Below are 17,075 nucleotides of genomic sequence, written 5' to 3'. Positions count from 1 at the left end.
AAGCTTTCGTGGGCTACAACCCACTTCTTCGGATGCATATGCATCCAAAGAAGTGGGTTGTAGCCCACGAAAGCTTATGCTCTAATAAATTTGTTAGTCTCTAAGGTGCCACAAGTACTCCAATCTTTTCTCTGTAAATTAACTCTGCATATGTAAAATGGCCACTAGAGGGCACTCTTGTTCGGTTCAACTCCTAACTCCACATTAGGTGGTTAAAGCATTTTTGGTAGGGTTCTTCTGTGGTCTTATGAGGTCCATCCATGGTTTGATAAATGTTTTTAAAAGATAAATTTATGGATTACTTGGTGTATGAATTACCTGGCTAACACTCGATATCAGAAGAGTTAAATAAAAGATTGTGATACTTTTGATGTTGCTGGGTTCTTACTTGGTATTATTTTTGCAAAATAACAAATCAAAACAAAATACAGCATGTGCTTTCAAAATAATGGAAGAAACTAGTTGTAAACAGCTAATTAAAGCTTTTACCATAGTTCCTTTATATGCCCATTTTTATAGCTATTTGTTTAGAAATAGCCATTTGTATGGCTATATATTGCCCTCATTTATTCCACCCAGGATCATCACTAGACTTGGTCAGTATAATGTCAGTTTAAAACTCAAGCAGAATCCTACAAGATACTGTAAAAATCTTTATCCTTCTAATCCTTTTTTATTTTAATAAAATAATAATCTTTCACTTCCATAATGAGATTTTAAAATTCCAGCTTATTTTAGTTGAACTAAAATTATTAATTAAGTTCAAGGTGTATTGCAGAGATCTTTGCAAAACTGTAAAAGGAGGGTAAATACTGTAAGTTTTATTATACACTTTTCACCTGAGCGGTAAACCTATTGAATCTGTAATTGGATGGTAGAACAACTGTGCAGTACTGTAGTTTCAATTCAAAGCAATCAGTTTGTCCTGGTTATTAGATTGTATTTCCAGCTAGAGAGAGAAATGAAAACAGTCACAAAGAAAGAAACTGAAATATAGTGTACTCTACTACATTCACTCTTATTCCTATTCATTTGGATCTTTTAGTAGACCAAGAAATCTTCGTTATAAGGGTAGATGATGAGTAAAATGTTAATTTCGTGGAATTTTCTTTAGATGCAAAAATGTTTTGGGTAATTTTTTTTTAAATTCCTTACTACAGTATCCTGTGCAGAACATCTGATACACTGTGAAATACACCAGGAAGGTCCAGTAAGCACAACAAATCTTGCAAATGGAGATTGAAAAGGAAGAGCTAATGGGGTCGGGAGAAGGACGCTTGAATTGCTGAAAGTGAACTGGTTCTAGTAGACCTTTCATAAATCCTTGAAAACATGTACAGTGGAAATCTGACAGACATGTATGAAATATGAATAGGGAGCTCTATAAATAGCTCCCAAACTGAAGGCCCTTCCTTGATGTTATCCTGATAAAAATTGAAGACAGATAAGAGGGAGGATCCAACTGATTTCAATTGCCTTTTAAGAAATGTAGGAAGAATAAGTACTTAATTAGCTTTGTAATTTTTAAAATTTAAGAAAGCATCAGTTATTCTAGATACTGATGGCCAATGTGTGCTTCATGGATTCTGTAACAATATAATTAGTAATCCACACATTTCTCAGAATAGTCATACCTACCCACCTGCTGGTATCACTGTCTCATCTGGGCTAAACATAAATCACTCAACCCTTGCCAAACAAGGCTGTGTCTGGCTGTTGTTTCCAAAGCTCCTATCACCATAATATCTAGATATTAGTTTGCCAGTCCTCAAAGAGCTGAACATACTGATGGTATCTCAGCTCATGACTTAGGAGTATTCCCTGAAGACTTCAAATATATATATTGAATAATAATGGTAGTGAATGAAAACCCAATAGTACCTTACAAGGAAGATGTGGTGACAGCCCACTGCCTCAGTCCACCTTTTGAGAGATTTCCTTCTGTGAATAAGCTTGAAACAACTGAAGAATAGTTCCACACAGGGATTGCTGCCTAGTCACAAGCAGATCAAGATCAACGGGTGAATTAAAAGCAGGATTAATAAATGTGCAGGTTTCGACTCTGGACTAAGAAGGCCTGGAACTCTCCGGATGCAAGAGGGTTCTCGAGTCCAGGGTGCTGTGGGCACAGGAGAGTAGGAAGTAGTAGGTGAGGGAAAGGACCAGGAATGCCATGGAGACTTCCTTCCCATTGAGTGTTTCTGTGGCTGGGTTGGATCTGGGACCATTTAGTGTTATTCCACCATGCTAATTCTCTGTAATAAGAGCTCTTTATGTTAGGTTGATCAGCTAGACCAGTGGTCTCCAACCTTTTTATGCCCAATATCACTTTTTAAATCGAAGGGCAACCCAGGATCCTCCCCCAAAGCCCTGCCCTGCTCACACCCGCGTGCCCCCCCCCCCTTGCTCACTCTCTCCCACCCTCACTCACTTTCACCGGGTTGGGCTGGGGGTTGGCGTTTGGGAGGGGTTGCGGGCTCTGGGCTGGGGCCGAGGGGTTTGAAGTGTGGGAAGGGGCTCTGGGCTGAGCCTGGGGTAGGGGGTTGGGGTGCAGGAGGGGGCTCCGGGCTGGGGCAGAGTGTTGGGGTGCTGGCTCTGGGAAGGGGTTGCGGTGCAGGAGGGGGTTTTGGGTGCTGGTTCCAGGGGGGGCTCAGGGATGGGGGTTGGGGTGCAGCCTCCGGCCGGGCAGCACTTACCTCCAGCGGCTCCTGGTTGGCGGCAGGCGCAGTGAGGCTAAGGCAGGCTCCCTGCCTACCCCACTCCCATACCGCTCCCGGAAGGAGATAATGTGCCCCTGTGGCCCCTGGGCGGGGAAGGGGCACGTGGCTCCGTGCCCTGCCCCTCTCGGCAAGCACTGTCTCCGCAGCTCTCCCGGCCAATGGGAGATGTGGGGGCGGTGCTTGCAGGCAGGAGCAGCGCGCAGAGGGAGACCCCCTACATTGCAGGGCTGCGGTGGCCGCTTCTGGGAGCAGTGTGGGGCTGGAGTAGGCAGGGAGTCTGCCTTATCTGCAGCCACACTATGCCAGAGATCACAATTGACTGGTTGGTGATCACTGAGCTAGACTGACAGGCCCTAGATAGAAACCAGACTGAAAGATAAAAAATTTTAAACCGTCATTTGCAATAACACATCTTAAACTTCCATTTTTAGGAAGAGTGTTAACACTGAAAGATGGACAGGACTATACTCTAGGCATTTCATGCACTGGTGGGGCTTTGCATTATGAAGTCAGCTTCTCTAAGAGTGGACCTAGGATCTATACATAGGCCTTTTTTGCATCTTACAGGGTCATAAGTACATACCATACGTGGCTAGCTTGACCTGGGAGTTAAAATATATTGGGCATTCCTCTCCTGCTTGGATACAGTTAATGTAGTGTCAGACAGCCTACAATCTTGCCAAAGAATGAAGAAACACGGTCACAATGGACAACTTTTGTTGACTTTCTGATATCTTTGTTTTGACAGATGGTATGCAAACAAGGAAACAAACATGTGAAGCAAGTGGGCTAATGCTGCAATATGTTTATTGTATAGATTATATGGTCTCAAAAAGTCATTGATCTCTATTGCATCATTTGAATGTGTGATATTGCCTGTCCAATAGCCATTATCATTTGTTTAATAGACTTTCAGATGTAGAAAACTCCTATTTTGCAATTAAAAAAGAAGGGAAAAAAAAAACCCTAACCCACATTCTGCATCAGACAGATGTGTGAGGGAATTGAAAACAATTTGTGTCTAGGAACCAGAAAGCACAGCTGAAATGAGATTTTAAATTATTTTAATAAATTATGGGAAGACTTACACATCAGACTAAAGACTTGACTGGGTTTTAAATAGTTTGTAGTTTACTATGTTTAGTTACCAAATCTTTTACCAATGTTCAAATAAGGCTATGAGTGAATAATCCCCCTCTCTTCATTTTAGAAATTAATGTGGTAACGTCAAAATGCTGGATATATCACTGTTTCCATAGCAACAGAAAGTTATAAGCATAAGATTAATTTTACTGCATTATCATGGGGAGTGTCTCAGGTAGCTCTTACTGTAACACTAGTAGATTCTATAACAAAGTAAAGGCAGAAAAATACTGACCAAGTCACTTTTTTGTATAAATGTTTCACTTCTACAAGTTTAACCCAGTGTGAAATTTCTTCTTGAAACTACTAAACACACTATTAAAAAGCAAAACCCCTTTTCTGGAACATCATTCACCAACCTTCAGAGCAAAAGCACGTTTCCAGGGCCTTTATGTATACGGATAGTGAATATTAATTTATGTATGTTTTGAACATAAACTATAATACTCATGGAATCTTCTATAACAAACGCATCACTAAAGATGTAAGAAGGGGTTTCTCTGTAGTTTTCAGCTATATTGTAAGAAGCTGTGTTAAAGATTATTAAGTTTAAAAAAAAAAGGGGTAAGAATGCCATGTAAATATTAGAGACACAAGGTGGGTGAGGTAATAACTTTTATTGGACCGACTTCTGTTGGTGAAAGAGACAAGCTTTTGAGCTTACAAAGAGCTCTTCTTCAGCTGCGGGAAAATACATTTCCCATGCCTGAAGAAGAGCTCTGTGTAAGCTCAAAAGCTTTTCTCTCTCAGCAACAGAAGTTGGTTCAGAAAAAGATATTACCTCACCCACCTTTTCTCTCTATTATCCTGGGATCAACAACACTGCATATCTAAATAATCAGTTTTTTTGACAGTACGTAAAGACCTGTCCTGTAATAGCTCCATTTATTTTTAAATTTTCCTTGTGGGTACTAATGATGATATAGGGAAATACAGAGTTGTCAGTTTTATAGCTCTGAAGATTTACTGCACGTTTAGTAAACATATTTCAGTTGCATTTTTCTGTGAAGGGAATAGAAGGATAATGCTTCTATTAAAGTGATCAAGTACACACAAAGAAATGGGCTAGGAAGATGTATGAAAATGCTTTTAGACGAATCCCATTTTCATGTGTAAATTGCCTCTGTGGTGTATATAACTGTCTCATAATACCTTTGGTAATTCTGGAAGTACAGTGCTGGTAATAGTGGTCGTGCACACGAATGTTTAGAAAGGAATATATATAAATTGCTTCGTAATAGGTCTGGCAGCCGACTGCTAGGATGCTGCTTTGTAGAAACCGACAGCTTTTTCTTTTATTTAGTTAACATGTTCTTAAATAGAGAGCAGTTCATTAGAACTTTAATTAAATGTATAACTTTCAGGGTTATTTTGCTGTATTCTTTAAATAAATATTCTGTTACAGTGAACAAGAACAAATGCACTCCCCCCTTTTCTCCCTCCTGAGACAGCATGTCTTCATGCTTCAGGACATTAATATTTCAACAGTCACATTGGATAAAATTGAACAGTGGATGAAACCTAATTATTTTTCTGTGATCTTATCCAGGTTCATTTTCTTATTTTTATATTCTAGTGTATTTCATTATAAATCATTCACTGTTACCTGACAAACCTCTCTTCCTTTAGAAATAGCATTAGTAAAATTCAAAAGACCGAAATGCAATTGTCTTGCCTGCCTTGTTTTTCTATATTGTATGATTTTTTTTCTCCCCAAAGTGCTTCTGTATCTTGGGGGGGAAATGAAATCATATGTTCCTTTGCTCTTTCTATAGTCTGTTAATTCTGATAATCTGCCATGGTTCCTTTCTCATCCCTTTCATCTGCTTTGTACAGATGTCCTCCTCTGATGCTGTTCAGCCTTTGGCACCTTCTCCTTCTCTGCAAGCTGCTGTCGAGAAGAGCAAATTGGAGGTATCTCTTTCCTAGTGTAATTTTTTTGTCAGCCTACATATTATAATACAGTGCACAGATTTGTACATTTGATTTCATCCATAATGTAGAGTAGCTTCTCCGGGATTTAGCAGAGTGTTTCATTGTCTTTGTTAAAAGGAACTCAGACATTTAAAACAAGCCACAGTCTTTTCTACACCCTGTTTCCCTGATCACATAAGTGAAAAGAGCTAGTACCTCTAGCTATATGATTTTTCACCTCTCTCTCTCTGGCATGGGTTTGTTTTGTTATCCCTTTCTCTTAGAGCATCACTTTCATAAGGCATCAAGCCTCTGCCCTCTACTAGTAAAGCAAGATTTCTAAGATTGCTTTAGAAATCTCCCCTGAAAGGGCACTGCTACTCCAGCCAAGCCATCTAGAAGGTCTAACACCTTTTAAAACTAATTTCAAGGGAATTAGAGTCCATAAATACAGACCCATTTGGTGGAATTTTCACAAATTCAAATTTTGTCATTCTTTTGAATTTTCTTCTGGTTATGGACAGTGTACAGACATTGAAAAAAATCATAAACTCCTAAAACATTGTTCAACATTTAGAACACTCTGACACTGTACACAAATCTAGGTGGTATGTAAGGCATCAACACTCATGCATGGGACTGTTGTGGTAGAACCTATATTCTTCTTTGAGTAGTGTCCCTGTGGGTGCTCCATTGAAGGTGTGTCTGCATCCCTGTGCTGCTGATTGGAGAATTTTGGTGGCAGTGTCCATTCAGCCTGTGCGTGCGCTGCCTCCCTTTCCCCCCCACCCCCCGCAACCTGCCATGAGGCTAACCAGCGTTGTGTGGGCAAACCCTTCTCAGTTCCTTCTCAACGCCCATGGCTAGAGACTGAGCTTTAGCTGTCGGTTAGCGGATCTTACCTTCTATAAATTGCTAATTGTTTCTATAATCTTTTAGAACTCTTTTCTTTTTCACTCCTTTATCTTTTATTTATTTTTTCCCCAAAAAACCACAACACTTTACTTTAAACTTTGAAGTAAAACAAACTCTCTCCCTCCACCCGCCTCCCAGACCGGATATGCCCGGTTCACTGGGTTTCAAGAAGTGTCTCAGTTGCAAAGCATCTATCCCAGTGACTGACGGACATTCTCAGTGCGTTTGCTGCCTGGGAGAGAACTACATCTCACACAAGTGTGGTTTATGCCAACATTTGAAACCCAGATCCAGAAAGAGAGAGAACTGAGACTCAAGCTTCTCCTAATGGAAGTAATCCTCCAACTGCCCTCAGAGCCACTCCAAGACTCTGGGCAGTGGGAATTCTCACCACAACCCTCTACATCTAAGAGAGGTGAGCCTAAGAAGTCATCCATGAGCCAGTCTCACAAGGCTTCTAAGAAAAGGGCTGTGAATCCCCACAGCAAGTCCTCACCGAGCCGAAAACTATCTCCGGTTCACTCGGAATCATCAGTACTAATGGCACCGAAGCTGTCTAAATCCGGTATCCAGAGCTCACATGGTACCGACTTGATAGAATGTGTTGGGCTGCCTAAGGACCCAATGGGCACAGGCAAAGATTCATCGGTACTGAGTGGGCGCGAGAACTAGAAAATCCACCCTGGGGAAGGCTCCTTCGGTGCAGGCATTGACAGTGGTACCATCTTGGCACGCTAGGCACTGGCGGACTGCACAGTAAGTACAGCACTGCCAACTCCTTTGGTGCAGATGTCTCAGCACTGCCAACCGCTACCAGAACAGACTGTGGCATTGTTGGACTTCTGGTATGTGACAGACCTTTTGGTGTCTGACGCACTGGACTCACCTCTACCTGGTAATGAATCCACCCAGAGTTCCAGACTCGATGACATCATGCCATGCCCTCCTCCCCCCCATTTTTGAGTGATGAGTCACAGTGAGCAAGAGGACATAGTCTCCTGTCATTCCTCTTATTCACCCATTCCAAAATGGGCCTCAGCCATGCCTCCTTGGTAGGGGCAGCGGTGGTACCAACCTCCTGGGCCCACTCAGTGGCCTTACTGGGACCCTTGGCAGGCACATAAACACCATGCCTACCATGGTTCTAGCTTGACCTATTAGGGCCTGATGAGACACCCTCCTTCAGCTGCTGCATTGAGGGTGTCCGAGCCCCCTGAACACTTAGGAGAGGAGTAAGAGGAGGAGATTAACCTCCAGACCAACTTCTCATCTTCATCAACAGATGAGAAAGTGCTGTCCCCTCTTCCATTGTTGGCTAGCTCAAAGAGTGGCAGATGCATTAAAACTATCATTACAAGAGGTGACCAAGTCACACCATAAACTAGTCTCTGGATTAAGTTTAGAAGTGTGACCAACAAGGATGATGTCGTGGTGGGAGTCTGCTATAGACCATCAGACCAGGGGGATGAAGTGGACGAGGCTTTCTTCTGGCAACTAACAGATGTTATTAGATCGCAGGCCCTGGTTCTCATGGGGGACTTCAATCACTCCAATATCTGCTGGGAGAGCAATACAGTGGTGCACAGACAATCCAGGAAGTTTTTGGAACGTGTAGGGGACAATTTCCTGGTGCAAGTGCTGGAGGAACCAACTAGGGGCCGAGCTCTTCTTGACTTGCTGCTCACAAACAGGGAAGAATTAGTAGGGGAAGCAAAAGTGGATGGGAACCTGGGAGGCAGTAACCATGAGATGGTTGAGTTCAGGATCCTGACGCAAGGAAGAAGGGAGAGCAGCAAAATACGGACCCTGGACTTCAGAAAAGCAGACTTTGACTCCCTCAGGGAACTGACGGGCAGGATCCCCTGGGAGAATAACATGAGGGGGAAAGGAGTCCAGGAGAGCTGGCTGTATTTTAAAGAATCCTTATTGAGATTGCAGGAACAAAAGTAAATATGGCAGGCGACCAGCTTGGCTTAACAGTGAAACAGATGCTTACAAGAAGTGGAAGATTGGACAAATGACCAGGGAGGAGTATAAAAATATTGCTCAGGCATGCAAGAGTGAAATCAGGAAGGCCAAATCGCACTTGGAGTTGCAGCTAGCAAGCGATGTTAAGAGTAACAAGAAGGGTTTCTTCAGGTATGTTAGCAACAAGAAGAAAGTCAAGGAAAGCCCTTACTGAATGAGGGAGGCAACCTAGTGAGAGAGGATGTGGAAAAAGCTAATGTTCTCAATGCTGTTTTTTTTTTTTTTTTTTTTTTCTTTTTTTTTTCAAACAATGTCTGCTCCCATACTACTGCACTGGGCAGCACAGCATTGGGAGGAGGTGACCAGCCCTCTGTGGAGAAAGAAGTGGTTCAGGACTATTTAGAAAAACTGGACGAGCACAAATCCATGGGGCCGGATGTGCTGCATCCGAGGGCGCTAAAGGAGTTAGCGCAGGGGTGGGCAAACTACGGCCCGGGGACCGCATCCGGCCCTTCAGACATTTTAATCCAGCCCTTGAGCTCCCGCTGGGGAGCACGGTCCGGGGCTCTGTGTCGTGGTTCCGCATATCCCCTGGAAGCAGAGGCATGTCCCTGCTCCGGCTCCTACCCATAGGGGCAGCCAGGGGGCTCCACATGTTGCCCCTGCCCCAAGTGCCACCCCTGCAGCTCCCATTGGCCGGGAACCACGGCCAATGGGAGCTGCAGGGGCGGCGCCTGCAGATGGGGCAGTGCGCAGAGCTGCCTGGACGCACCTCCATGTAGGAGCCAGAGGGGGAACATGCTGCTTCTTCCGGGAGCTGCTTGAGGTAAGCACTGCCCGGAGCCTGCGCCCCTGACCCCCTCCTGCGCCCCAACCCTCAGCCCTGATCCCCTTCCCACCCTCTGAAATCCTTGGTCCCAGCACAGAGCATCGTCCTGCATCACAAACACCTCATCCCCAGCCCCACCCCAGAGCTCGCACCCCTAGCTGGAGCCCCCACTCTCCCCACATACCCCAACCCCCTGCCCCAGCCCGGAGGCCCCTTCTGCTCCCTGAACTCCTCATTTCTGGCCGCACCCCCAGCTGGAGCCCTCACTCCCTCCCACATCCCAACCCCCAATTTCATGAGCATTCATGGCCCACCATAGAATTTCCATATCCAGATGTGGCCCTCAGGCCAAAAAGTTTGCCCACCCGAGTTAGCGGATGTTATTGTAGAGCCATTATCTTTGAAAACTCATGGCGATCGGGGGACGTCCCGGATGACTGGAAAAAGGCTAATGTAGTGCCCATCTTTAAAAAAGGGAAGGAGGAGGATCCAGTCAGCCTCACCTCAGACCCTGGAAAAATGATGGAGCAGGCCCTCAAGGAATCAATTCTGATGCACTTAGAGGAGAAGAAAGTGATCAGGAACAGTCAGCATGGATTCACCAAGGGCAAGTCATGCCTGACTAACCTAATTGCCTTCTATGAGGAGATAACTGACTCTGTGGATGAGGGGAAAGCAGTGAACGTGTTATTCCTTGACTTTAGCAAAGCTTTTGATATGGTCTCCCACAGTATTCTTGCTGGCAAGTTAAAGAAGTATGGGTTGGATGAATGGACTATAAGGTGGATAGAAACCTGGCTAGATCTTCGGGCTCAACGGGTAGTGATCAATGGCTCCATGTCTAGTTGGCAGCCGGTATCAGAATGCCCCAAGGGTTGGTCCTGGGGCCGGTTTTGTTCAGTATCTTCATTAATAATCTGGAGGATGGCGTGGACTGCACCTTCGGCAAGTTTGCAGATGACACTAAACTGGTAGGAGTGGTAGATACGCTGGAGGGTAGGGATAGGATAAGGAGGGACCTAGACAAATTAGAGGGTTGGGCCGAAAGAAATCTGATGAGGTTCAGTGAGAACAAGTGCAGTGTCCCGCACTTAGGAAGAAAGAATCCCATGCACTGCTACAGACTAGGGACCGAGTGGCTAGGCAGCAGTTCTGCAGAAAAGGACCTAGGGGTTACAGTGGATGAGAAGCTGGATATGAGTCGACAGTGTGCCCTTGTTGCCAAGAAGGCTAACGGCATTTTGGGCTGTATAAGTAGGGGCATTGCCAGCAGATCGAGGGACGTGATCATTCCCCTCTATTCGACATTGGTGAGGCCTCATCTGGAGTACTGTGTCCAGTTTTGGGCCCCACACTACAAGAAGGATGTGGAAAAATTGGAAAGAGTCCAGTGGAGGACAACAAAAATGACTAGGGGGCTGAAGCACATGATTTATGAGGAGAGGCTGAGGGAACTGGGATTATTTAGTCTGCAGAAGAGAAGACTGAGGGGGGATTTGATAGCTGCTTTCAACTACCTGAAAGGGAGTTCCAAAGAGGATGAATCTAGACTGTTCTCAGTGGTACCAGATGACTGAACAAGGAGTAATCGTCTCAAGTTGCAGTGGGGGAAGTTTAGGTTGGATATTAGGAAAAACTTTTTCACTGGGAGGGTGGTGAAGCACTTGGAATGGGTTACCTAGGGAGGTGGTGGAATCTCCTTCCTTAGAGGTTTTTAAGGTCAGGCTTGACGAAGCCCTGGCTGGGATGATTTAGTTGAGGATTGGTCCTGCTTTGAGCAGGGGGTTGGACAAGATGACCTCTTGAGGTCCCTTCCGACCCTGATATTCTATGATCAAGGTGCTGAAGGAGCACTCACGGAAGACAAGACTGTTGCAGAGAAGCAGAATGAATTCTTTGCACCAGTTTTACTGCAGAAGATGTGACAGATTCTCATGCTTGAGCCATTCTTTTTAGGTGACAAATGTGAGAACCAGTCCCAGATTGTGTCAGTAGAGGTGGTTTTGGAACAAATTGATAAATTGAACAGTAATAAGTCACCAGAACCAGATGGTAGTCGCCCAAGAGTTCTGAAGGTGTTCAAATATGAAATTGCAGAACTACTAACTGTGCTATGTAACCTATCGCTTAAATTGGCCTATTACCAGAAGATAGCTAATGCAATACCGATTTTTTTATTTATTTTATTTTAAAGAAGGTTCCAGAGGTGATCCTGGGAATTACAGGCCAGTGAGCCTGAAATTTGGTACCGGGCAAATTGGTTGAAATTGTAGTAAAGAACAGAATAATCAGATACATAGATGAACACAATATGTTGGGGAAGAGTCAACATTGGTTTGTAATCATCAATCTATTAGAATTTTGTGAGGGGTCAACAAGCATATGAACAAAGGGGATCCAGTTGATATAGTGTACTTGGACTTTCAGAAAGCCTTTAACAAGGTCCTCACCAAAGGCTCTTAAGCAAAGTAAGCAGTCCTGGGTTAAGAGGGAGCGGCCTCACATGGCTCAGTAATTGGTTGAAAGATAGGAAACAAAGGATAGGAATACATGGTCAGTTTTGACAATGGAGAGAGGTATATTGTGGGATCTCCCAAGGATCTATGCTGGGACTTGTGCTGTTCAACATATTCATAAATGATCTGTAAAAGTAGGAGGTAAACAAAGTAGGTGGCAAAGCTTGCAAATGATACAAAATTACTCATAGCAGACTGTGAAGAGTTAAAAACGGATCTCACAAAACTGGGAGATCGGGTGGCGAAATGGCAGATTTAATGTTGAGATGTGCTAAGTAATGCACACTGGAAAACATAGTCCCAACAATACATGCAAAATGGTGGGGGTTACCACTCGGGCTGCATATTACTCTACTGTCAGCGGTCACATGTCTCTCCCCCTCATGGAGTTAGGGCTCATTCTTCAAGAGCACAAGCGATGTCAATGGCATTGCTTCAAGAAGTACCTCTACTTGACATTTGCAAAGCATCTACATGGAGTTCCATCCACACATTTGTGAGGCATAATGCTTTAATACAGGACTCCTCTGCTGAGTCATCCTTTGGGACAGTGATTCTGCCACCTGCATCCTCACACCCTCCTTCTCCTTGAGTACTGTTTGGCAGTCACCCACAGTGGAATACACATAGGGAGAAGCACTCGAAGAAGAGAAAGCTATTTATGATAACTGGAGGGTCTTTGAGATGTGTGTTCCCCATCTGTGTTTTGTTACCCGGTGTCCTTCTGCTCCGCTTCCGATTATTTTTGGATTCATGACAGAGAAGGAACTGGAGAGTCTGGCAGTCCACTTTGCCCTTTATCTCTTCGATTGGAGGCATGTGGAGAGTGAGGGTACATGCATGGACCAAAGACACTGCTTGCAAGAACTGTGTGATTCCAGGCATGTGGAGCACATGCATTCCCACAATGGAATATAGATAGGGTTTGCCAGAGTACATATGTTCTCCTCTTCAGCACCATGATGTGCCTCTCCAAGAGGGAAAACAGTTTTTTGTTGCATTTCCCGGTCCTTCTCTCTGATGTGATTTGGCTGCAAAGGACTGCAGTCTCTCCTCTCTGTACCATTCTCTTGCTGCACCTCCTCTTTCTTCTCCTGTTTGATCTGGTGTTGCTGTACCTGCCGCCTAGGGTAACCAGATAGCAAGTGAGAAAAAATTGGGATGGGGGGGGGGGTAGTAGCTGTAGGGTATACAAGACAAAGCTCCAAATATCGGGACTGTCCCTATAAAATCAATACATCAGGTCACCCTACTGCCACATGCATCTGTGGGTTGTGTTATCAGTTCATTTAAACCTTTTTGTTTACCTCAGTTTTGTGAAGTGCTGTGTAGATGTCAGTGATTCTCCTGCAGGTGCTGTTAAAAGAAATATAGATCAGTCAGTTGCTACAGTGAAGGTGGCATATATGGTACCATTCCCAGACTCACAAAATATAGTTGTACCTCCATACCCCCCCATTCATTTCCCATATTTTCCCAACAGTTTGGCACCTGCAGCAGTATGGTAACAGCTTTTACAAAGCTTGCATAACTCTGCCTAGCATAAAGTTATGATTAATGCATAATATTATTTGTGGTCCCAGCTTAGATTAAACTGGTGGCTTGCTGTGGAATGCTATGGGACAGGAAGAAGAAGGAAAAGAGCAGAAAGTTGATATAATCAAGGTCAATTAAGGTAGTAAGGTTATAGTACTGTACTGTAATGCAACACTGAAACTTTTTTGGTTTCACTGTCTGCATAACAATACAGTATGGGTTCCCTCTTTAGAGTATTATAGTATATCGCATGCAAGTAAAGCCATTCAGTGATTTATAGGCATCATTTGTGCAAGCTTCAAAGCCTAAAGGCTCTTAAGTTTATTAATGCCATGCACCACAGGCATAAAAGTTAGTTAATTTTAAGCCTGGTTTTTCTTATGTCACCTGACACTATCTGAAAACTTTTGGGACAAATAGTATGAGGCAAAATTTTCAAAAGCACCTAAGTCACTTAGGAGTCTAATTCCTATGCCAAAGGTGACTTGGGTTCTTAAGTTCCTCAGTGCCTAAGGTCAATTTTGAAATGGGATTTTTTGCTTTTCAAAATTTTACCCATTAAGCAAGCCATTCAGCCATGTTTTTATGTGAAGAACATGGTGTATCTTCCAAAAATTATAGCATTTACTCTGGGTATAGAATGAGTTTGGAGAATTTACAAGCAAATTACTTAATAAGTTAAAATTAATTTTAAAGTGCGTCCTTTAAAAGTTTAGTACTCAGTGTCAGGCCTTTTCTTATTCAAATGATCTTAAGAGAATAATTCAGATGCCTCAAACTTCACAAATAGTTAAAACTAATGTATCAGGACTGTCTACACATAAGACTTTTAAAAATAGGATTATTGGATATTCTTTACTGTTATACCTCATTACTGAAAGATTATCCTTCACCATGGCTGTTCATCGACACTGAGGGGGGGAAAAATCATGCATGTCTTTAAAAATTAGTTTATCCTAATCGGGGCCCACAAATGTATTATTATTCACTATTCATAACTTTATGCTAGACAAAGTTATGCAAGCTTTGGAAAAGTTGTTACCACACTGCTGCAGATGACAAAATGTTGGGAAAATAGGGAAAACGAACGGGGGGTACAGAGAAACTGAATAAAATTGTAGTAGTTGAAAATGAACATTGCTCTAACTGCTATAGTTCTCTGAACTAAGATTATACATTTTAAAGTTATCATTTCCTATTCAGTCACAGGTGTAATGAGGTGTGTTGGGCCCAAAACCACTAGGCTTTTTAACTAGACCAGAGCCTTATTTGAATTTGGTAATCTCTCTTTGGAACACTGGAAGCTACCATACTGACTATGGACTATTACTATAACACACATGAGGAAAGTACAATAAATAATTTTACTTATCATTTTCAAAAATTATAACTTTAAGATGTGTAATCAATTTCTATATTTTATATGAAGACTTTCATTTGTGTTCAGCAGGACTTTTTTTTTTAAATTTAAGTTAATATTATTTGCAAACATTTTTTTCCTAGCAAGTAACATACTCTTTCTCTTACAGAAGGAAAAGGAGAAAAAGAAAGATGAGAAGAAGAGAGAGAGGGAATCAGAAAAAACATTGAAGCCCCTAACAACTGAAAAGGTAAGACTACTTCATGTTATTTCTTTTAATTTACAAATGGATACAGTATTAGGCCATGTATTGTGCCTGGAGTTAGATAGATGTATTTGAAATATAAAAAGATGTCTGAATAATAGTCCAAATTAACTACTGTTAATGGTTCATGAATACTTGAGTGACTGTCTGAGCTGCAAAGACTGACAATGACAACTTTCCATCCATTTGATGGGACAGTGAAAGAAGGGTTTGTATTAAAATGTTTATCTGATCCTAGTAAAATAACAGTTAACAAGAATTAGACCTAGATGGTTAAGGTTTCAAAAATACACTATTGCACTCATAGTTACTGTGTATTTTTCATGCGTATGTTTTTTGAAAACTGAGGTCTATGCTGTTGACTAGTGTCAGTTTACATACCATGAGAGTTCTGGTCTGTAGATGTGGCACAGATATGTATCTGAAATTAAATTGTATAATAATAGTAATATGGATTCACTGCTACCGTATGTTATGGAACTCTGTCATGGATTGAACAAATAACTTAAGTGAACACCAAGGAGGGAGAAGAATAATATTCCGAATATCAAGGTCTTTCAGATTGTGCAATGGAATTAGTGGAGTCTGCAGTACTAAGTACAGTTAGGACTAGACTGGAAAAAGTAACAATAAATACTTTGTAGGAAACAATCCTGGCAGAGGAATGGACTAGATGTAATGGCTTTCTTCCCTAACCTCTGTAATTTCTGTGACTTCGTAAGTAGGTGTTTAAGAACAATTTATTTCCTTGCTACAATAAAATTAAACAAAGTAACTAGAACAGTATAATGTGGGGATAAAGTTTTAAATTGTTACCCATCTACACACATTTTGAATACTCTTTTTAATAGAGACGACATTACTATGTACTTTATAAGAATAAATGTATTGTTAGCCGTGCTCACTCATTTAGTGAGATACTTATAAATGAATATCTGATCTATTTTATACATGAATCTACACAGTTTATCGTTTGCAAGATTATTAAATAACTCTAGTCCAAATAAATCCTGACTAAATGCTCTAATAGAACAACTCTCAAAGAAACAAACCAGTTCAATGTATTTACTTTTTGCACAGGCTGTGTGAAAACTTAATTGTTTTAACTTTACTTTAAGTTTTAGAACTTTTATCCTGCAGTGTAGTTCAATACTATATATACTTCATTGGAGTCTCTATCTGCCAGTTTATTTTTGCTGTGGCAATGTAGTGTCACAGCTGCATAAAAATACCATCTTTCATATCTGTTGTTTTATTAATATTAGTGTTTTGTTCTGAATGTTCACATGTCAAAATTATTTGTCATGTTGTAACTAATCTTCCATGAATAATATCCCAGCATCTTGATACCAGAAATTCACAAAAATTTCCAAAACAGAAAAGTTTAAAAGAAGATATCAGAATGCATTGGTGTCATTGCTAGCATGAGCTTCTCTTAAGATATTTCATGTAGTTGAAATGGAAGTCAGTAAAAAAAAAAAAAAAAAAAATCCTTTTCTCAACATACCAGAATACTAAGGTACATCTTTATGTAATAATAAAAAAAGTAAAATACAACCAAGAAAGCTGGGAGTGTGGGGGACAGGGTTACTTTCCTTTATAAACATGTCAGATAGTAGCACACATTCTTAGTTCTCCACCTGTTAGTACTTTTTGTTTGTTTTTTGCTCTTGGATTCTGATGTATTTTTCAAGATTTTAGATTAAAAATTGTGGTATCGTCTTGTCCTTGCTTTAAGATAAAGCTATTTCCAACAGTTATTTGTTGTTTAAGATTTTGCCTGTTTATGTACTGGCAAGTCACCAACAAAATGTCTACAGTCATGATTCTATTAAGTTGTCCTCTATTGGTGATTTTGTGTATCGTTTCTCAAAATGTGTGGGGTTGGGCTTCTCGATTATTCTCTATC

General features: G+C 41.8%; 1 protein-coding gene across 2 annotated transcripts in view; it reads left to right on the top strand.

Moving 5' to 3' along the window:
• Nucleotides 1–17,075, top strand: part of SMAP1 (small ArfGAP 1) — a 230,453-nt gene that overhangs the window by 95,005 nt on the left and 118,373 nt on the right. The window contains exons 5-6 of one of the 2 annotated variants that reach the window (XM_024193778.3): nt 5,700–5,777; nt 15,074–15,151. In XM_024193778.3, the coding sequence (XP_024049546.1) occupies nt 5,700–5,777; nt 15,074–15,151 (156 nt within the window). Of the gene's footprint in view, nt 1–5,699; nt 5,778–15,070; nt 15,152–17,075 lie in introns of both variants that reach the window. The other variant, XM_024193768.3, reaches the window with a different exon arrangement.

This window comes from Terrapene carolina, unplaced genomic scaffold (genome assembly GCF_002925995.2).
Source record: "Terrapene carolina triunguis isolate 2854851 unplaced genomic scaffold, T_m_triunguis-2.0 Scaffold42, whole genome shotgun sequence".
Taxonomy (NCBI): domain Eukaryota; kingdom Metazoa; phylum Chordata; order Testudines; family Emydidae; genus Terrapene; species Terrapene triunguis.
The sequence above is the reverse complement of the archived record's forward strand: the minus strand, read 5'-3'. Positions and strand labels throughout refer to the sequence as shown.